The sequence below is a fragment of the Delphinapterus leucas genome, chromosome 2, assembly GCF_059928025.1.
Source record: "Delphinapterus leucas isolate spDelLeu-1000000601 "Yukka" chromosome 2, BTC_Dleu_Yukka2, whole genome shotgun sequence".
Classification (NCBI taxonomy): Eukaryota; Metazoa; Chordata; class Mammalia; order Artiodactyla; family Monodontidae; genus Delphinapterus; species Delphinapterus leucas.
In genome coordinates this window covers 151,089,116-151,112,318 of record NC_143130.1, presented here as the reverse complement: position 1 = coordinate 151,112,318, position 23,203 = coordinate 151,089,116, and the positions used below count along the sequence as shown (strand labels likewise).

The 23,203-nt window shown below is 41.9% G+C and overlaps 1 protein-coding gene across 28 annotated transcripts in view; it reads right to left on the bottom strand.

Moving 5' to 3' along the window:
- SIPA1L1 (signal induced proliferation associated 1 like 1) overlaps nt 1-23,203 on the bottom strand; it is a 499,569-nt gene that overhangs the window by 68,765 nt on the left and 407,601 nt on the right. For all 28 annotated transcript variants that reach the window (XM_022570226.2, XM_022570222.2, XM_089907908.1 and 25 more), the window contains 3 exons: nt 13,942-14,515; nt 13,081-13,355; nt 3,533-3,802 (listed from right to left, as the gene is read on the bottom strand). In XM_022570226.2, the coding sequence (XP_022425934.1) occupies nt 3,533-3,802; nt 13,081-13,355; nt 13,942-14,515 (1,119 nt within the window). The remainder of the gene's footprint in view (nt 1-3,532; nt 3,803-13,080; nt 13,356-13,941; nt 14,516-23,203) is intronic.

The following is a 23,203-nucleotide window of genomic DNA, read 5'->3' as shown; positions in this document are numbered from 1 at the left end:
ATACCATAAAATTCTGTACTTGAAAGGCTACCTAGAGAGCATAAATCTCCTGTATTTAAACCCAATCAAATCAGACTTTTTTCTACTTAGATGGCAAATGCGTCATCTGTTCTTACTCCATCAGTTTCTCTTAACAATGTATAGAGAGCACAAGTCAGTGAAATAATTCTTGTTAGAAACTCCAAATACCAATACCTTTTAGTATGTCAAAAATCGTGACCTTGGTACTAAAGGAAAAAGGATAATCTGTTCCACAAGTATTTTTTAAAAAAATTATTTCGAATGGCCTTTAACTCTGGGATCTTGCACACAATTTAAGAAAAACTATGCTTCTAGTTTCTAGAAGATTAAGCAGTAGATTAAGTTTCTACAAGCAGTATATTCAGTTTTCATCTAAAATGAACCGTGCTGGGTCCAACCGTGGTGAATGAAGTAGGCAGATTTGTGTAGCACGTGCAGAGTGGCTTGAGGCGGCTGCTAACTTAAGCTTAAATACAGCTGGTTTCTCTACAGTTAAACACAACTTGCCTAACCTGGAGGAGAAAGATAAATGGAACAAACCAACCGTGTAAAGGCAATACAGCTGACCCTTGAACAACACGGGTTTGAACTGCGTGGGTTCACTTCTACGGGGATTTTTTCAATACATACACTACTATGTTTACGATCTGCAATTGGTTGAATCCGAGGACGTGAGGGTCAACTACGGGACTTGAGCAGGTGCAGATTTTGGTATCCATGGAGGGCTCTGGAACCAATCTTTGCGGATACCGAGGGACTATCCTTTAGTCTCAGTATCAGGCTCATGCCACTATTGGTAAGGCAAGATTCAAGGAATGGCAGACCTGGGCACTTGTTTTGACTATTTGTGATTCATCTGAACGGTCCATATCACACTCTCTAGATGGCCCAGGTACAAATGCAAATGGCACCCAGGGCAGGGCTGGTATGAAGGGGAGAGTCAGATGGAGGAGGTGTGCCCAGCCAGGGGCCTCACTTCCACATCACAGTAAGGTGGTTTGTTCTCAGTAAGACTATGAAGGGAATGCTTAAATTTTTTAGTTATACTTTACTACGTTTCATGGAGGAAATTATATTCCCAGGTACACTGTATGAATCTGAGGAATCTGGAAGTATTCCCGATGAAGGTCACGAGTCTATTCTATACTCAAATATTCTGCAAACAGTAGCAATACAAAGTTTCTCAAAGAGTACCTTCTATTTATGACTCAAAGTTGAAACTTAACTAAGAAATACTGCTTTACTAAAAGTTAAGAATGATGTATAGGACAGCGAACTCTTAAATTTTCATGAAAGAATAGCCGTCTAATTACCACACCTTTCAAAATGAAGAGGAGACAAATAACCTGAAAATGTAAAGCTCAGATTTTACAAGCCCTCCGTCATAAGATCTTAAATCCTAGTCCAATGTCCTCAAGGATATCTGAAACTAAGAAGCCTCAGAGGGAAGTGAGTAGAGGTTAAAAAACCATTGGCAGCCTCACTTCTGTCACTTGCATCTTATAGCTTGGAGAGCCCCAGGGCTATTATTATTAGTCTTATAGGGAGAGCACGCGGATTCCCTTTCCTCTGGGTGGAGTTATGATGAAAGGCAGACACAAGTACCGACAAAAAGAACCTCCAGAACTCAAAGATCTCCATCTGGAAAAAATGGAGTTGATGCCTTCTTTAGCACTAAAAGTTGCTTGCATCCTAAGAGGATAATTAGCTACAAAAAATATTTTCACTTTCAGAGGTCAGTATGTTCAGCAATAAGCTTTAGTTTCTGTTGCAGAAATTAAATTCAACGTGGAATCAAAATATATTCTGCTATTTTATTATAGGGACTATTGTATAAAGAAAATAACACAAATCCAGTTTCACTCATAAAAGCCTGATGACTGTCCTGGAGAGAAAGAAAATAGCATTGAGAGGAACAAAAGGTCCTTCTCTAAACAATGGTTTCCTAGGTTCATCCCTCCAAATGTGGGCCAAATCATGAATTCCAGTTAACACACACCTCAGAGGGAGCCAAGTTTGGAATGTGCAGAACAAAGAATTTATTCAGCGACCACTTGGATGTTTTTCCTTCTCGAAAATAATGAAAGCAAGAGGAGTCCAGATGGGAATGCAGCCACTTTGGGAGAGGAATCCTTTATTGAGATAAATAGCAAGGCTCTGTAAATAAATCCCCAGTATTACATGAGGAATTTTAGAAAGACAACTAGGCTTTTTTTTGGTTGTCTGTTGTGATTAAACTATTTCTACATGGTATTCTAGTATTTCTGAAATAGTTAAGTGACAATGTTTTATGTCTTTTAAGATAAAAGACATCATTGTGTGGTTTTTAAAATCTCCAACTTTCTGCTCTCAACTTGAACCAATGACTCTTGAAGCATAGCTGGGATCTCTTTTCCTTGGCGCCCTGTTCTTGCTGGACCTGGTTCCTGAGGCTCAGATGAGTCAGGCTCACATTTTTGCTCCAGAGACCTTCCTTCTACCCATAGCAGCTCCTGGAACAGAGACTTCTCCCCATCAGCTCTGAGGGTTCCTGATCCTTCTGCAGTGCGGGGCCCACAAAAACACTCAGAGATGTGATCAAGACAAGCACAGTGATGGGGAAAGGACGGTGCATGGACAGAAAGAAGTTGGCTTCTTCTAGGAGGGCACTAGCAGGTTACTGAGTTAAACTGTCTCCTTCATTAGCCTAGGTAATTTGGGGTAACTGAATTTATAGTGCAATGATTTAAAATTATGTAGTCCATTTGTATTCACATTTTAAGAGTACTTTATCGAGTTCAATTTTTGGCCAAGGTTCTTAGTTCACAGTGCTGCATTTTACAGTTTGAGACAAAAGTGCTAGGGCATGCTGGTTAAGGAAGAGTTCACCAGTTATCACCTGTGACGGAATCCACTGTGACTTTCAACTTAACAGCAAACCTCGTTTTGTTACTTTCTGGGATCCCTCAATCCCTCTCCTTTTGCTTACTTTACTCAGGACTGAGTGTTTTAACATATCCACTATTTTCTTTTACATTCAGAGCAGTGGAAAAATATGTGTGTGCTATACTAGTGGATTTCCCTTCTCACAATTCTTTATTAACAAAGTGACACAAACACAGACACTCAACCAAAAACCTGCATTCTCTTGCCACTGTTGTATCACTCATCTCCAAAAGACACAGACTGTCAAAGATGATGATATGGTCAATGTCACCTCAAAGAGCCTGCCAAGTTCTAGTTCATATGGCTACTGAGTGTGCAGTGATGATTTCTGTTGATATCACATGAAAATGAAAGAGCAAAGCCCAAATACCATTGTACAGAGCTGCATTCTTTGCTGGAATACATCTTCACTTATCCTGATGGCTTTGGAATGCTGCCATGCTTTGAAAACCACTAGTGCATGCATCTCAGTTTTAAGTTTTGATTTCTAGTAAAATATGGGAAGACCTAAAGCTAGTGCTTATGGGCCTGGTGCTATCTAAATTTGGGGCAGAGATTTAGAGAAAAGCTTGGGAGGCACACTCACCGCCTCTCCAGTGGGCGCCCGTCACTGGAGATGCTTCGAGGAATGTTGGCGGCTCTTTCTGGAGGAGGCATCTTCCCGTCTCCTTTCCCGGCATTCAGCCTCGAGGTCATGGGACTCTGCACCTGGGATGGAACTTGAGGTGAATGAGGCCCCTTGTTGGCATTCCTCTGCCACTTGTTATTATTTCGAAAGGGAAACTTGAATTCGTAGGAAACCCCTTCGTTCATTTTGTACTCCATCACTGGCATGCGGTAGGTCTCAGAGCAACTCCTAAGGGGAGGGCACAGAGAGAAGAAAAATCAATATTGCTTTTTCTTGTTGGTGGAACCACACTGATTCTCATTAACAGTTAAAATGGATCAAACACTTCATTCTCAAGTTTCAAACCATCTTTCAATCATTAGGCCTGTAATTATTTTCCTTTCAAAAACCAGAATCCCAGGAAGTATTATACTAGTATTTTCTTTTGATCAATCCTAAATGCTGAGTATGAGATATGGAGTCTTGAAAATTCAGTGAGACCTATGGTCACCCTGGTGGGGATGGGGGTGGAGTAGGGGGCAGAGTCAGCACTGAGACCTGGGGAGGGAAGGTGCCCAGACAGCATGGTGGGAACAGACCCCTAAGATGGGGCCTCAGAGGAAAGAGTCAGCTTTATATCCTTAATCGTAAGGGAAGCTTTAGCTCCTTCCCTTACGATTCAGGATCTAAAAGGGTATATAGTTTTGAATTCGTTGGGATCCCAAGAGTCAAAAATAAGTGGGGAGAATTCTTGAAATCTAAACTGAGAGCCAAATTTAGCTCAGGAGGAGGGGAAATAAAGCCAGTTATTGAAATCAGCAATTATCAAATCACCAGGGAACAAAGCATAATCTGAAATCAGGCCTTTTTTTTCCCCCTTGAAAGCCAGAAATCTCCCATAGCAGAGCCAGGCAGCAGTCGGAGTGAAATTAATGGCAGGCACAAATGTCTTCCATCACTTTACCCTCTTTTTGTGCCATCATTCCATCCCCCAAAACTTAGGAAACGAGGAACCCACTTTCCATGACCTTTGCCCAAACAACCAAGGAAGGTTCGACCAATTATTGACTTGATTGATAGAAAAATTACTGAAAAAACCTACCCCCACGAAAACATTAACTCAAACTGTGCATTTGAATTTCATCACTAAGAGAAAAAATGACTTTCTTTCTTAAAGACATTTCAAAGATTGAGAAGCAGGTGGGAAGATCTGGAAAGAAAAGATTAAGAGTAATTACGAAATAGTCCTTTAAGAGGTACTTTAGAGATAGCATAAGGGGAGTCCAGATCAGTGCTGCCCAACAGAAATACAATATAAGCCACAAACAGGAGCCATGTATGTAAGTTTTAAATGTCTAGCAGCCATACTACAAAAATAAAACGAAACAGGTGAAATCAATAATACATTTTATTTAACTCAATATATCCAAAATGCCATCATTTCAACATGTAATCAATAAATCAGTATTACAAAATTTACGAGACATTTTACATTCTTGTACATTTGGAGTGTATCTTATACTTAGAGCACGTCTCACTTGGGACCAACCACGTTACAATGGCTCTGTAGTCACAGGTGACTCATGGCTCCTGTACTGGACAGTGTAGGTCCAAAGGGCATCCAGCTGAAGGCCTGGTCTTGATTTGGGGAAGGTGCTTATGTTGGTGGGAGAATGAACACAATGGAACGGGCCCCCCTCTATGACCTTGTCCATGTATCTCAGGGTATGACTCATGACATTTTAAATGTACCCCACCATGCGTCCTCTCCCACGTCTCCATGACAGCCACAGGTTTTGAAAAGTGCTGCTTTTGGAGCATGTGCATTTGCTGGGGTCCTTGCCCTCCTCAGTCTTAGCCCAAGTCTCCAATGGGCACCTTTGCTTGGAGTTTCCTTAACCTCTCCCTCCGACTCCTCAAAAGCCTAGGTCAACCTTAATCTGACCCTATGCCCAAGATGCTGCTATGCCCCTTTTAATGGTTTGATGACAATGGCTTTCAAATGTTTTGGACCACAATCCTGGTGACAAGTACATTTTACACTGTGATACAGCACAACCGCAAATACACACACACATACACCCTTCCTCTGTCAGCTTCCATTCTGCTATATTCTGGGTTAATCCATTTCATTAAAAAAATACATTGGGTACAACCTCCTAAACTCATTTCATGATCTACTTAAGAATAACGATCTACAGTTCGCAGAACACTGTATGGCCTACTTGACATTAGTTTCAGCAGTTTTGACTTCTTATACAATAAACGCTTTTCTCTGAAATGAAGGATTATCACCTTAGGCCTTGATATAATTTCTAGCTTTCAATCAATATTTCTGACAAAAATATGCCATTACCATACTTTTTTGGTTGTTAACACAGGTGTTACTGCAGTATATCTGAAGTCTTTCATTTCTGATCATGCAGTATCTAGAGCTCTGGATCTGGAAATACAAGAATGTTGCAAGAATGCAAAATGCAAGAATGTTGTAGCTTGCCAAAGAAATATTAATAAAAATTTATAATAATGCATGGAAAAATTTCTTTCTACCTCAAAATCAGCACTAGCTTTGCTTCTCCTCAGCACTGGTCTATTTAACTTGTAAACTCAGTGGATCATATCATCCATGTCCCTTTCTTTTTTTTTTTTTTTTTCGCGGTACGCAGGCCTCTCACTGTTGTGGCCTCTCCCGTTGCGAAGCACAGGCTCTGGACGCGCAGGCTCAGCGGCCATGGCTCACGGGCCCAGCTGCTCCGCGGCATGTGGGATCTTCCCGGACCGGGGCACGAACCCGTGTCCGCTGCATCGGCAGGCGGACTCTCAACCACTGCGCCACCAGGGAAGCCCCATGTCCCTTTCTGTTGGCTGCCAGGAACCAACCACATGTACAGAACACGTACAGACCTTTATCATGTATTCCAGGGCATTAACTTTTCAAAAATTTCTCCCTTGGCCACGTTTTCCATTTACCTCCCCCCATTCCCCATTTCCCCACCACACATACACAGAGATTCCCTCACTGAATTTTAATTCTGTACCTCCATAGGCTGATTCAGGCCCATATTGCATCAGGGTAGAAAATAAGTAAATAATTAAAATAGAAACAATCATAATGTAATATCAAATAGACAATATCAGCTTTGGGGCCTTAGTTTCTTTGTAAAATGAAAGACTTGTAATTGATAATTACTAAACTTTCTTCTAGTTCAAGCACTCTTTGAAAGAGTCTTTCAAGCTGCATAATGTTTAATACTAAAACTGGTTAAAAGATCCCATTAGCCAAAGATTTTGTCTCCTCTCTATATTTCATCCCCACCACCCTTCGCATATTATTAGAGACCTTCTGCATATTCCATAATCACAGAATGAAGTACGATAAGGCCAAAGCGGGAGAGAAGATTCATTTACAGAGAATGAAAAGCAAAGATTCCATAGCGCTGAACCTTTGTCACCCCGCCGCTTCTGACTGCCTTCTACGGGGGGGGGGGGGGGTGGGTGGCGGGACACCACTAGCTTCTGCTCCCTTACCTATCCCTATGAGAATGATGCATGGAATCCAGAAGTGGGCAGTACACCGAAGGACAAAGATAAAAGCTGGCTTTTAATGACCTGCATGAAAGTTTATAAAAGGATTTATATTGTATTACTCCAAGTAAAATCTGGTGTTGAACAATAAAAACTCGGGCACCTAGAGCTCACGATGGGCCAGCACTAATCTGGCTGCCCTACACGAACTCTCTGAAGTACGAGTATCATTATCCCCGTTTATCAGATGGGGAAATAGAGGCCTAGAGAGATTAATCTGCAAAGACTACACAGTCAAGAAGAAGTGGCAGAGCCAGGATTTGAACCCACAGAATAAGTCTACTTGTAGATTAGTCTTATTTTAGTCACTAACTAAAGGACATTTCTACTCCAGGTTCCCAAACTTCATCTTATACTGACTATTGCATTTCATTCGGGCATGGGCTATAACAAAATGTCAACAATTCTTAAAGAGCTATGGTCAAAAGGAATTACAATTTCGGTGCTAAAAGTGACACATGGTGACAAGCTGAAACCATAAGTTAATTGAAAAGTCACTCCATCTTCTTTCTCTTTTTCAGTCTTTTCATTCTAACTTTTTCCTCTAATTTCTTATTACCCACTACTCTCTCCTTTATTCCTAAGACACTAAGAAATACAGATAGAAAAATCAGCCGAGCGGTACACTGAACAGAGCATCACAACACCTGGGCTCCTGAATCAGAAAAGTTGGATGTCTGGGGACAGCTGTGTCCCTAATCATTCATGTGACTTTGGCTTGGAAAAAAAAAAACTTAACCTCTTTGAACCAAAGTTCCTCATCTAAAAAATATGAGAGACTTGAACCAGATGATTTCTCACAGCCCTTCTAGCTCTAAAGCAGGATGCTTTTGCAGTTTGAAATAATTGTTTTTTAAAATGAAGAAAAAACTCTGCAACCCATTCTTACTTAAAAGGTAATCTGGTCCTTTTAGGTAATGTGTTTTTAGCGCTTCCTCTTGAATGGCCCTTGATTGTTTTCTTTAGGGAACTACATTCAATATAAGGGAAAAGAATATGAAAAAAAAATATACACATATATGTAAATACATAACTGGATCACTGTGCTGTACACCTGAAATTAACACAACAATGTAAATCAACTATACTTCAATTAAAAAAACAAACCCATAGGCTGGTGGCCCTCAACAGAATGATGGCCTACCACTCCCATGCGATACCATTCAGAGCATCACAACTGAATCTGTTATCTGGGTACTTGTAATTTTGCCTAGAGAATGACTGCTCAAGAGTCAGAGGTCACAGACACCAAGACATACAGCTGGTCATACACTCTGATTGGCGATGGAGGGGATGGGGGTCCCTCCTGCACTGCAACATCTTATTCTCTGGGGGGAGCCTTCTGATGACGTCTGCAGCCAAATCCCAAACCTGTTTCTGCCAAGACTGCTTCCATCATGCTGTCATCCTAGTTGGCCCTATTCACTCTCTGGGCAGCTACTAAACCTCTCTAATCCTCATTCTCATTGTTTCAATGGAAATGAGGCTGCCATGAAGATTGTTTTGTTTTTAAAGCCCAGTACACAGTAGGGTCTCAGGAATTTTGCTTTTCTTTCCCGGTCCTCTCTTCTCTTTAAAACAGTTGCCTCTGGAAACAATTCATAGAGGGTCTGCTTATGTCCTGTGAATAGGGAAAAGAGCTTGATTTAACAGGTGTTACTAAAGCCCCATTTGTTGTTGTTAAACTGGCTTTTTCACTTACAAGCAGCTCATGCAGCTCAATATCAAAAAAACAAACAACCCAACCCAAAAATGGGCAGAAGGCCTAAACAGACATTTCTCCAAAGAAGATATACAGATGCCCAAGAGGCACATGAAAGAATGCTCAACATCACTAATCATTAGAGAAATGCAAATCAAAACTACAATGAGGTATCACCTCACACCAGTCAGAATGGCCATCATCAAAAAATCTACAAACAATAAATGCTGGAGAGGGTGTGGAGAAAAGGGAACCCTCTTGCACTGTTGGTGGGAATGTAAATGGATATAGCCACTATGGAGAACAGTATGGAGGTTCCTTAAAAACCTAAAAATAGGGGCTTCCCTGGTGGCGCAGTGGTTGAGAGTCCGCCTGCCGATGCAGGGGATGCGGATTCGTGTCCCGGTCCAGGAAGATCCCACATGCCGCGGAGCGGCTGGGCCCGTGAGCCATGGCCGCTAAGCCTGTGCGTCCGGAGCCTATGCTCCGCAACGGGAGAGACCACAACAGTGGGAGGCCCGCGTACCGAAAAAAAAAAAAAAAAAAAAAAAAACAAACCTAAAAATAGAACTACCATGCGACCCAGAAATCCCACTACTGGGCACATACCCTGAGAAAACCATAATTCATGGAAGCAACCTAAGTGTCCATCAACAGATGAATGGATAAAGAAGATATGGCACATAAATACAATGGAATATTACTCAGCCATAAAAAGAAACGAAATTGAGTTATTCATAGTGAGGTGGATGGACCCAGAGTCTGTCATAAAGAGTGAAGTAAGTCAGAAAGAGAAAAACAAAAAACTGTACGCTAACACTTATATATGGAATCTAAAAAAAAAATGGCTAGGGGCAGGACAGGAATAAAGACACAGATGTACAGAATGGACTTGAGGACACGGGGCGGGGGAAGGGTAAGCTGGGACGAAGTGAGAGAGTGGCATGGACATATATACACCACCAAAAGTAAAACAGACAGCTAGTGGGAAGCAGCCGCATAGCACAGGGAGATCAGCTCGGTGTTTTGTGACCACCTAGAGGGATGAGATAGGGAGGGTGGGAGGGAGGGGGATGCAAGAGGGAAGAGATATGGGGACATATATATATGTATAACTGATTCACTTTGTTATAAAGCAGAAACTAACACACCATTGTAAAGCAATTATACTCCAAAAAAGATGTTATGAAAACAAAACAAAAACAAAACAAAAACCACCTGCCTTTTCAAAACTAGTGACTCTTGCATATGAACATACGTGGGTGTTCGTGATTACATATGATCCCCACGCCGGTGTCTGTGTCCTGGGACCCTTGGATCCCGGTGACCCTGAGAAGCACGCTGCGGGGGACGGAGGGCAGCGTATTTCCAGGAGGCCTGCTCTTCCTGGCAGCAGCACCAGCTGACAGACAGGAGAGTGACTAGTCAAAGAGCAGAGTAATTAGCTGCAAGGACAACAGCCGTGGGAGTGTGAAGTGCGGAGGAGAGGAAAAAAGTGACAGAAGAGCATTGTCTTATTTTGTTGAAAATTGTACCAAGGTGTTAATGCTTCGACTATTCCTTTCAAGTTGTTTCTGAAGGAGGGAAGGGGAGAGCAGGCTCCTAGTCCTCCAGAGGTATCAAGGGCATCATTTCAGACCCACCTAGAAGGTATGACGGTGGCTTTTTGGGTGGAAACTCTAGGGCAAGGGGCAGAGTATGTCTCCGAGGCCTGAGGGGCTGTGCGGTGCGCTGCTCCTTCAGCCCAGCCCCCCATCCCGCGCTCTAATGGGGGCAGGTTCCTAACACTCTTCTGTCCTGTCACTGCCAGCTCCCTGGCTATGAGAGGATGACAATGATGCCCCAGAATTGGTGCTGGGAGATGAAGACAAATACAGCAAATACTACAAATCAAGGTTCTTTTCCCCAACAAAAAGCCAGTTTACCATCATATCTCTGCTTATGCTGGTACATAGGAAAGGATTTGGGTCCCAAGCATACAAAGTTAAGAGTTTGGATTCTGTTTTTGTTGGTTTTTTTTTGCGGTACGCGGGCCTCTCACTGTTGTGGCCTCTCCCGTTGCGGAGCACAGGCTCCGGACGCGCAGGCTCAGCGGCCATGGCTCACGGGCCCAGCTGCTCCGCGGCATGTGGGATCTTCCTGGACCGGGGCACGAACCTATGTCCCCTGCATCGGCAGGCGGACTCTCAACCACTGTGCCACCAGGGAAGCCCCAAGAGTTTGGATTCTGAAGTTAGACCTGAATTTGCCAGATGAGGCTGGGGAGTTACTAACCTGAGTGTTGGTTTCCTTTAATTAGGAGTAATATTAATACTACTACTTCATAGGGTTGTTATAAGGATTAGATGTGCTGATCCATATAAAAGCGTTTTTCCTAGGGTCTGGCACATTAAAGTAATACTCAGCAAATATTAGTTGTTTTTACCAATACACCACAGAAGACGTATCTAGCCTAGTATTTTGCTGTAGACAAATCACTTCCTGTCATGGGCCTATCATCTATCCAGGGCCAGGCCTTTGGACCTATCTTTCTAGTAACTACTATTCACAATTCAATGTCAGTAATGTTGCCCATTCCATCCTATCTCCTCACACACTCACACACACCTATTTCCCTCTCCCCCATACGAACTGAAGAGCTTAGAAACACGGGGAAAGACCCCTGAGCAGACAAGACAGTGTCGCAAGATCTACAGGCTTCCTCTTGAGTAGATTAGTCCTTAGACCAGTGTCTCTAACTCTGTACTGTCTAAGGTTGACAAGTTACACAGCTTGGTTATCTTCTCCAGTTTATAGATGCCTGTTTAGACATATAAACTATAAAGGAGACAATCTGTAGGAAAGACCTCGGGATGGAAAACAGACAAGAGGAAGAGGAGGAGAATCACAGAGCACTTGGAGAGCGTTGTAAGGACCCAGCTGCCTTTCTGATCACCCTCGAGTCATTCTTGAATTGTGGTTCAGCAAAATACTTAACATTAATACGATGTGGTTGAGGAAACGAAGGCAGCACTTTCAGAATATACCCTCCCTGCCCTCAAGACGGCTAAAACAAAAAGTTCTGGATATAAATTCTGGTTTCCAGGGAAATCCAGTCATCCGAATGGGAGCATTTCTTAAAACTATCAGACAAAGGGATTCTCACCACATTCTGACATCAGCACATAATCTCTGGGCCACCTAGGAGGTAAGCAGTATTAAATACCATCCCAAGCACAGTGTGGTCTATAACACTTGGTTTCAAGAACTGAAGTACATTGATATTGTCATTGCGCTTACTTTTTAAAGGGCACAAATAACCCCTCATAACTGTTTACATATTCTGCTATCTGATGTTCATGAATCTATGAGAGCTCAGGTGTAGGACTGGTCATGTTTTGGGGGAAAAAAATAGCATAAAGAATATTGTCTTGGCTTTAGAAAGCCTAAGAATTAATTGCCGAAGCTTAACAGAAACTCTTAGAAAATAATGGGTTCAAAGCAAATTAACAGCTTGAAAAAAAAAAAAAACACCAGCAAAAACAGCATGTGCATGCCCAAAGGAGAAAAGAAACAGTTGATTAAATTTGTTCCATCAGGAAACCTCCCCAGAGACAGAGAAATTAAATTTTCAACAGTGCTGCTGGCTTGGCAGGAGCTGGGAGGGGCGGGGAGCTCCTGGGCTTGCCTTTGGGAAAGTCCGGGAACCAAACTGCCCAAACATCACAAGCAGGACCAGCTCATTTGAAGCCAATTTCTGACACATGCAGATGCAGTTAAGGAAAAGCTTGGTAAGTCACATTCAGCCCTCCAGGCTGAGAGAGCAGGCGTCAAAAACAGCACTTTGAGTTTTGGACAGCAATTGGCTACAAATGGGAGATTTGGGGGAATAAGAGTGTCATGGAACATAAAAGAAAAAAGTCTAACAGTTTGTCACGCTGCGTCTCTTTTTAACATTAAGTGTTCACTGTTTCTCAGCTACTGGTGCAAGATGTTTAAAATGGATGTTACCAGACATCTCTATCTGTAATGGTGACTTTATATACTCAGAGATGTAAATCCTGTGTATGGTCCAAGTTAGTGATTCTTTCCAGTTGCTGCTGCCACATGCTGAAAGGGAGCTCTGTCCTGAGTCAGACTTTCCATGGAGGGAACGTTCAGCATCGCATTGTAACCTAGCGCTCTTCATAACCTCCTACACTCTGACCCAGTTGGGGATGTTCTCCACGGTACACAAATGGCCCTGGACTCTCAGACCTACCTCCGTGGGGTGCAGTCATCGTGTGGGGGGATAATGACAACTTTCACCGTGACAGATGTTCTCAGGAGATCGATCATCTGCTCGTGGCTCAGAGTGGCCACCGCCACCTTGCAGATCTCCACCAGCCGGCTGCCCTGCCTCAGCCCTGCCTGCCAGGCATAGCCGTAGGGCTCCACATCTGCCACGATGCCCTCGTAGTTGACGTGGAAGCCAAGCTGTCCCAGCCCATTCCTTCGCAGAGTCATCTCCACTGATTCACAGCCTTTTGACATGAACTAGACAAAGAAACAAAAGACACACAGTTTAATGAATGCAACAGGGTCTTCAGTGGTACGCATGGAAAGCAGGGTTATTTCTGAATACCCTAATGCCAGCTGAAGAGCAGCCTGGTTATTCTGCCTTCACTAATCTCCATTCATTAGGCCGAAAAGAACACACTTGCCTCAACGGCTTCTCAGAGACCTACAGGGAGCTGGCAGCAAAGAAAAACGGTATTCTGCTACTCATTTTGCCCTTAAGACAGACATTCAAAGCAGCAGATACCCGATCCAACAATTCTTTTCACCAACTAAAGCAGATTGGTTGGGCTACATCATCAGTCACAAGGCAATGGGATCAGGTCACACGCAAATGAGTTTCCAACAAAAAACGCACAGTCAGTGTGTCTTCCCCCATTTGTTCTACTACTTTTCCTTCTGAAAAAAATGATGGGAAGCAAGTGTGACATAAACTCTGTGTTCCTTCGCATTGTTAAGGGGGTTTTCAGAGGAGCTAATAAAACAGAACAAGCTTCTGTAACTTAGCTCTAGCCTGTACTATGAAAGGGACATGCATGTAGGTAAGTGGAAGGAAAACACTGACCTGGAGCCTTTTGACAATCTCTTTGATGTCCTCATTGTTAATGAAACTCTCCACTGACACACATTCACCTCGCTCGTAGAAGATTTTGAGGCTGGTGTCGGTTGAGGTCCACCCTATCACATCTCTGCAGGAACAGTTGAAAACCACGCTCTTTGTTTCCTGTTCGATGAGGACGATGAACTCATTGGAGACCCCGAGTAGGCAGTCTATCTCCATAGCCTTGTTGTAGTCTTTGGCCCGGACAGCCCACACAATGGCCCCCATACTACTGAGCTCAGCTCCTGGGTATGGCTTAGACTTTTCTTTCTTCTTGGAGGCCAGAGAGATGAATGGAAACTTGCCGGATGGGTCAATAGGGGTGTTGGTGACATTCTTTTCTGCCAGATCTTTCAGGTATTCTTGACGTGTCCGGGTTGCCATGGCCCGGAACTTCTCCGACTTATGAGCAGCATTTTCTGCATTAATCACTTTGGCCAAAAGGAAGTCCCTGAACACATTTGACTTAGGGAAAGTGACCCCTTTGGGGATGGGAGGTCCAAAGGAAGGCACATCTCTGGACCTGGTGACGGCCACGCTAAGAGACAAAGCAAAGATCAATGAGAAAGAGGCTTGTCAATACTTCTCAGACTCACAGCATGAGAATAAAATACACTTTCTCAAAGACAAAGATGCCCTTCAGAAGGAAAATAACTGTCATCGTCCCACAAGAAACAACACACACTTCTACTTAACATGTGCATACTTTTCATTCACTCATATTTAGGATTTATAGAACAAAATTTTTTCTAGGTCAGAATACCCAAAAAGCTTAAACTAAAAATTTAAATCAAACATAACTCCGTGAAAAAAAAGATTTATTGTAATATTCTTCATAGTAGATAACATTTTAAATCCCTAGTGATTATTTCCAAAGGGGGGAGGGGGTTGGCTACTATAACCATATAACCTTTCAGAACAAGCACAGATTATGTAAGAACATAAATGTTATCCCCATTTTAGATATGATGCCCATAGCAGTCAGCTTATGACGAAAATATCCACAGATGCATGACATAAGAGAAATGGATTAAATTTAAAAGAAATTAAACAAATATTTGTTGTCCTATGTGTCAGGCCTTAAGCAACCAGATCAAAGAGCATAATTTTAAAACAAAAATTGAAATCTGAGTAACAGAAAGAGATTATGATTTTTTTTTGGTAAGAGCAACTGTGCTTTAAAATCATATTTTTAAACTTTGGTCCCAATTCTCTACTTTTGGTATGGGAGTCTGACTATTTGTGAGACTAGGCTCCTTTTCCCATTCCTTTAAGCAAGACTGATTTAAGAAAGCCTGTTCCACATGGACATATATACACTACCAAACGTAAAATAGATAGCTAGTGGGAAGCAGCCGCATAGCACAGGGAGATCAGCTCGGTGCTTTGTGACCACTTAGAGGGGTGGGATAGGGAGGGTGGGATGGAGGGAGATGCAAGAGGGAAGAGATATGGGGACATATGTATAACTGATTCACTTTGTTATAAAGCAGAAACAAACACACCATTGTAAAACAATTATACTCCAATAAAGATGTTTAAAAAAACAAAACAAAACAGAAAGCCTGTTCCAGTCATTTCCTCTGCATCTACACTGCTAAAATTGGGACTAAGGAAAGGATCATACAGGCATCTGTAAGAACCTATTATTTTTAATCTCAAAAGGAAAAAGACTAAGTTTTTCCTAAAACAATAATAACAACAACAACAGAAATTAAATGGAGATAGGCTGTGTGTTTTATATCGTATTTCAAGATCTCCTTCCAGGACCTCAGCAAAGTTTGAGAGGGCTGCAAATGAAGAGTCTAACAGATCAAACATCCCCTTTTCAAATTATCTAATTATTTAAAAGTGAGTCAATTATGCAACTGTACTAAGTATTAGCAGAGCAACACAAAATGTGTTTCTCCAGAACTCCCAGAATGGAAAGGACATAATCAGAGAGTGTGCATCTTTCAAACGAAACTGAAGAGCTCTGCTGCACTATTTTTTCTTTATTTCAAGGGTTTGCTTGAAGATATTCAGCTTTGCTTTTCAGAAAATGATTGTTGCTTGTGAAAATAGGATAAATAAATAAAAATCAGCAACCTCAGAAGACAAACTATATATTTTGTTAGAAAATGCCACGAGACGGCCTATTTCTGAAAATGGCTTTTCACAAATTCATTAAAAAAAAAAAAAAAAAAAAAAAAAAGAAGACTACCTAGTTCACTTCACAACAAAGAAAGGTGGCAAGCAACATCCCATTTTCTAACTGGAGATGAGAATTCACAGAAACCTCCACATGCGTGATAGCCTAATTACATCAGTATTAGAAAGGCAATTTTTCTTGTCTAATGTGAACTGTCTGGCTTGGATGCTGACAGCTATATAATTTTAATTTGATTATGCTATTTTTTTTTCAAGTCAAGCAGATGACGCTAATATCCAGATTTGCTAGCTTTTCTAAGAGGAATCCCATAAGGATCCAGAAATATTTAATATCTTTCATTTTTAAATTGGCAATTTCTTCTCTTGCTAATTTCACATCATTATTCTTTCTCAAGAAACAGCTGTGATTTTATTTTAAATAAGGAGAAGAAAATGCTTAGCAGAAGGTGGTTGATGTGAGGACCATCCATCCACTTGCCCCTTACATTCACTGGTTATCTATAGATCTATTTATTAACTAATAGGACTTTAGACAAACGTATACTGAAAACCCACCAATAATTAGAAGCCTCTAGAACGAACTATGAGGGAAAAGACTGAACCCTTAACATATAGTTATCAGTGATTCAGCATGGTCGGGAGGTAAGTGATACAGATGCTAAAATCAGCTTTGCGTCACTAGGAATAGAATCCTCACAGAAGAAGAGGAAGATGATACCCCAGAACGTCCTTTTCAAATAAAGGGTCTTGTTTTGGGTAAATTTAACTTTCAAGGTTTTCTACAAGGTTAAAAGCTCATTAATTTAGATGCCACCAATTCTGAACTCTTAATAAGGCCTGTTTTAAGTTGAGAGAATATGTTTGCCTTCCTAAGAAGCCTTTCTAGAATTCTAGAATTTCAGATACTTGAGGTGTATTAATTATAAATGGTTTTTGCGGTTTTTTTTTGTTTGTTTGTTTGTTTTGCGGTACGTGGGCCTCTCACTGCTGTGGCCTCTCCCGTTGTGGAGCACAGGCTCTGGACGCGCAGGCTCAGTGGCCATGGCTCACGGGCCCAGCCGCTCCGCGGCACGTGGGATCTTCCCGGACCGGGGCACGAACCCGCATCCCCTGCATCGGCAGGCGGACTCTCAACCACTGCGCCACCAGGGAAGCCCGGTTTTTGCTATTTTTAAAAGCAGATTCCAAAGGGCTTCTTGTCTACATTTATGTTCGCCTAGTATGCAATATTGTATCTCCTTAGAAATAATACATTCTTTAAAATTATAGCCATGCCTTATTTGCTCAGCATTGTCAAGGCCTACTATGTTCTACTCAAGAGGGTTATCTAGATGACAGAACAGACAGAAGATCAGAGGCTGAAACAGTTATGGAAAGTTAGCACTGGGGGGTGGGGGACTTAGAGAAGTCAGGGTTCCTCAAACTCTGCCAATAAAATCTTGAGTTTCATCTTAACACTCATCTTGATTTTGCATTCCACTGAAGAATATTTGTATTCATTTTAACACAAAAATCTGTTCTGTTCCCCAAATCTCGGAGTACAACTGAGGGAGCAGGAAGGTGTTCTGTTTCACTCTCATTTGACACATCCCTGAACCTCCTTTTGAACAGCTGGTAGACATTCTTCACTGCTCCAGGAAACAGACTCAGAGAAGTAAAATGATTTGCCCAGAGCTTGTTAGAGAAAGCCAGGACTGGAATCTGAGCTTCTGGATGGCCAGCAGTGTGACAAGACCACACTTATTCCCTGAGTGTGGAATCTTCCACTCTTGAAGTGCTTGCAGAAGGGACCATCCACAAGAGTCACATGGCCAAAGAGACCACCATTATAGGCTGTTTCTAGTGAGCCTGGGCGTTTGTTGGCATCAAAGACCTTGGATGAAGTAGCAAGTTGATACATGGGAATGTTCCAGAGACATCTGAACAGAGGTCTCAATGAAAAAGAGTGAGAAGGATAAGACACTTGAACTTCTGAAGCACCATGGAAACAGCAATCAACAATGAAGTTTAAAAGGAAGGGAACTCAGCATCAAAACAGTAGAGGGAAGTTTCCCCTTGAAGCTTAGATCAGACTGCCAGCTTGGGGAGCTTTCCAAGAAAGCAGACCTTGGCAAACGACAGGAAAGATGAGTGGCAGAACAAATGTGTGCTCACTGTTCCCTCTTGGGGCCTCTCCACTTCTAATAGTCTTCAATCACCAGCACTCACTGGGCACCGACTATACGCCAGGACCAAGGATGAGATGTCACAGGCTCAGCCCTGCAGAAGCTCAAAGCCTGGTGGGGCTACCGCTTGTGGTGTGAGTGCTCTCCTAGGGAGGTGTAGTGCGCTACTGGAAACACTTCGGAACGGCACTTTATCCAGTCCTGGGAGGTCAGGGGAGCCGCCTCAGAGAAAAGAAGAGCAGGCGTTCATTAGATGAAAGTGGCAGGGGTGTGTAAGAAGAGGCATTCTTGCCCAGAGAGCGGCATGTGCAGAGAGGAGGGGCTGTAAGTAGCTCTATGCTGGGGGGAGGACTGGGAGAGGTGCCAGTGGATGCCGAGGGACAAGAGAGGCCAGACCTGAAGGGCTCCATGAAGTAGGCTATGCTGGGGAGTCTCAAAGTTGCCCCAAATGGGGCTTCCCTTGTGGCGCAGTGGTTGAGAGTCCGCCTGCTGATGCAGGGGACACGGGTTCGTGCCCCGGCACGGGAAGATCCCGCGTGCCGCGGAGAGGCTGGGCCCGTGAGCCATGGCCGCTGAGCCTGCGCGTCCGGAGCCTGTGCTCCACAACGGGAGAGGCCACAGCAGTGAGAGGCCCGCGTACTGAAAAAAAAAAAAAAGTTGCCCTAAATGGTTTTAAGCACAAAGAGTGACATATTCAGAGTTTTGTCTTAGAAAGGTCAGCTACATGGGACAACAGGGATGCTGACTAATGATGGCTTGGAATAGACTTTCTGAAAGAAATTTCCACCTTTGTTATTTTTCTTCCTGGTTGAAGCTTGCATATTTATTTTTATTCAAGAGGAGAAAAGAAGAAAAAGGCATGGTCATTTAATGTGCATACACAACACTCCCTGCCTACACCAGATACTTTACTTATGGGATTTCAGGTAGATGTCAAGCCACCTTCCATTGAACAGAAAGGGAAATTTAAAATCTGATATGTTTAACTGTCTGGTCTGATTCCAGGTGCTTTTTATACTACATCACTCTAACTCCTTTTAACATTTATTACATCTTAACCACTGAATACAGAAATCTTTCTGAGAGGAGTAACATATATATCTACCTTCCCAAACACAGTTACTGACCACAATTTAACATCTGTTTTTGAAGACAGTCTTTATAAAAACCACTTACTACTATACTAGTTTTGAGATGAACAATAATTCTTTAATTTCATCATAGAGTGAATCAAAGTTCTATCTTTCAATTGTTTAAGATGTCCTAAGATTTTTAAATAGTCTGTCTGAAATGAATCCAAATAAGGCCCATACATTACAATTAATTAATTTTATCTTAAATTTTTATATTCTGTTAATGCCCCTCCACTTCTCTTACTTCACTTCTCTTTTATTTCTTGCAATTTATTTGTTGAAGAAACTGGGCTATGTGTCACATAGTCCAGAGCCTGAATTTTGCTGAATACAAACATGTTCTTTGGTCTTTTGTATTTCCTGGCCTCTCTAGAGGTTTGATTGGATTCACATTCAATTTTGGGAAGAGAGGATAAGACTAATTCCGAGATGCGGTTGTATTCTTCCATTATGAGACACGCATTTATCTCTTTTTATGATGTTTTCAGCCTTTGATGATCAATGCCTAGATCCATTAATTTATTACCTGTTAAAAAAAATGGTGAAAAAGTTTTTGCACCATGTTTTTACAAAGTGAGGCCCTCAGGGTGAGTGACGGATATTTGGTTGTTTGGTCCCAAACCAAGTGACCCCAGACTGCTATGCTTATTGAATTTGTACCTTTAATGTGAATCGTTTTTCTACATCTCCCTTACTGGTAATCACTTATTGATGCTTTCAGTACATCCTTGCCACTAAACGGCTCATCTTTTTGATTTGTTGCTTCTAATCTGCTCTATCAACTGAAACCAGACGATTAAGCTCTTTGTAATGATACAAGTAAACTAATAGAGACCACAGGGTCCTCTTATCAGGTATGGGCATAATAAGCTTTTGTACACAGACTTAGTGATTAATTTCTGAGTTCTTGGCTATGTCTACTATTCAAGGTTAACTGGCCTCTGGCATTAACTTAAACTAGTCATTTTTTCCTGTATAAACTTTCTAGTTCCGAGGGTGATACAACACACACTATTTCAGAGCCTCATTTCCATATTCACTATAGGGATTTTTGTCACTTTGTTCCCCCGTTGAATCCCAGAGCCTAGAATGGTACCTAGTGTATTCTGATAAGGACTGTAAAGAACTAGCGAAAAATAAATGAATGACAATAAAGCCTAAATTTGTGTTTCTGTATATAAATTTCCTTGCACGGTGACGGTGAGTAAATTTTCCTAGAACTATTTATACAGTGTTATTGGCTGGCCGAGCATTCCAAGGGCTTCCACTGCCCACTCATCTCTCTGACAGCATAGCCTTCTTACTGTACTGTCCACTTTCCTTCCTGTGTCTACGTGTTCATCTATACCACTTTCCACCCCTAGACTCACAGGATTATTCTCATTTTGCCACTGAATCCCACCATCTGTGCTTCAAAACACACACCGAATCCCATTTTCTCAGTTAAATGTTCTTTATATCTTTAGCCTGTATTGACCCCACAATTCTCTACACAATTAGAGCAAGACATTCCTTTGAGGAAATAACTTTCCATACTCTGGGCACCAGGTAGACGTCAGTAAATAAAAGTGAGTGTTCACAGTGGAGAAAGTGGGAACAAGAGATTTTAAATGATGAAAAGGCTTTGAATTATTCTAACTACACCTCTTAGAGATAAATGAGATTTAAATATAATTTGTACAAATTAAATGCATCTCTAAGCTTTCCCACCAGAGTATCCCTAATGAAAGAGGCCTATAAATTCAACATCTCTAGTAGTTTGGGGAGGGGCCAATGTATAAGAAAAGCCCACAGGTATGAAAACTCTTTGAAGACCCACGTGGTATCTTAAAATTGATACAAATTTTCCATTCTACTTCATAATACATTTATTTTCTCATGAAAATAAACATCCCTTCCCCCAAGCATTAAAGACTACAAGAGAGGTACCCTAGTTATTCTGGGCCTTTAAACATCTCCTGGCATCACCACATACCCCAGGAAACAAACCTACTTGAGTTTAAGAAGGACTGAGAAAAATTCATGTACACAAAGTTTATAATAGGAAAAGATCACTACTTTAGTTCCAAAAATCACAGTGCACTGGGTCTTCAAGTAAGCTTGGCAACTAGGGAAACTCCAGACTAGCCCATGTCTTGTGAGCAGGGGTGTCCAGTGTCCTCCTGCAAAGGTTCCCAGCATCACAAGGTGGGCTTAAGAAGATGGGCTCTCCAGGTAAGAGATTAAAAATAAGAAAGAGAGAGAGCAAAAATCATGAGTTTCAGGCTGGGAAGGAGGGTTTGAAAAGAATAAAACAGATATCACTTACTCATCCAGCCAAGTAATTAAGAAGGTTCAGACACCTTTGCTCCTTATCAGTCTATTTAGACTTGCACTGGCCATACTTCCTGTGGCTACTGAGTACTGGAAATGTGGCTAGTATGACCAAAGAGTATTAAATCACATTAAATTTTAAAAACTGACACTCGATTCAGTTTTTCAAAAGTCTTTGAAGGAGAAGGAGACATACTTAAAAAGTATGTTTCCAATAAGCTATTATGAATCTACTTCTCCAATTGCAAATTTTATGAAATCTAAATACAGATTATTTCCAATGAAAATTGAGCATCCTGAGATGAGCTGTAAGTCAAAAATGCACTCAAGATTTCAAAGTCTTAGTCCAAAAATACGTAAGATATCTCAGTAATTTTTAAAATTTAAAAATTACGTGTTGACGGGCTTCCCTGGTGGCGCAGGGGTTGAGAATCCGCCTGCCGATGCAGGGGACACGGGTTCGTGCCCCGGTCTGGGAAGATCCCACATGCCGCGGAGCGGCTGGGCCCGTGAGCCATGGCCGCCGAGCCTGTGCTCCGCAACGGGAGAGACCACAACAGTGAGAGGCCCGCGTACCGCAAAAAAAAAAAAAAAAAATTACATGTTGAAATAATAATATTTGGATATATCAGGTAAATAAAATATACTACTGGGTCAAAAACATATTGTTAAAATTAATTTTACCTATTTCTTGTTACTTTAAAAATATGGCTATTGGAAAATATAAATTTGATATGTGACTTGAATTATATTTCTGTTGGACAGCACTTTATTTAGACAAACACCTTTAAAAGAAGAATCTCTTTTTAAAAGAAAGTACATAGCTTTCCACTCCCCAAACTTCCTAGTGACCACTGCAAAAAGGGTTTAGTTTTCTATCTACAAAGTAGTATGAAATCCTTTGCCCGAATCCAGTACATAGAACATTTCAATTGCTTGGGGTATTTTCTAAATGCAAATAGTTATCCACCCCAATTACAGTCAAATGTTCTGCACTAATTCTTTCCTTCTACACCTAAATAAAGCAGCTTTTGGAGACCATATTCTTGAGAAAAAGCTTCAGATCTAGGTTCCCTTTGTTTGAGTTTCCACCCACTGAGTCTAGGAAGCTACAGAACTCCCTGGTCTGGGGTTTTCATATTGGCACCCGAGAAGTTCAGGAATAGCTAGTACATCAGCAGCAGGGGCAGCAAAGACCCCTATTGCACATGGCATGGAGGAAGACAGCATGGCAGAGCCATTAAGAGACTGGACTCTAAAATTAGACTTGGTACATTCAAACCTAAACTCCACCTAGTACCGGCCGACCTTGTGTAAGTTACCTTACCCCCAAGTGCTTAAATTTCCTCATCTGAAAACAGGGATTAAAACAGCACCTACCTCAGAGGTTTTAAAAATTAAATGAGGGCTTCCCTGGTGGCGCAGTGGTTAAGAATCCGCCTGCCAATGCAGGGGACACGGGTT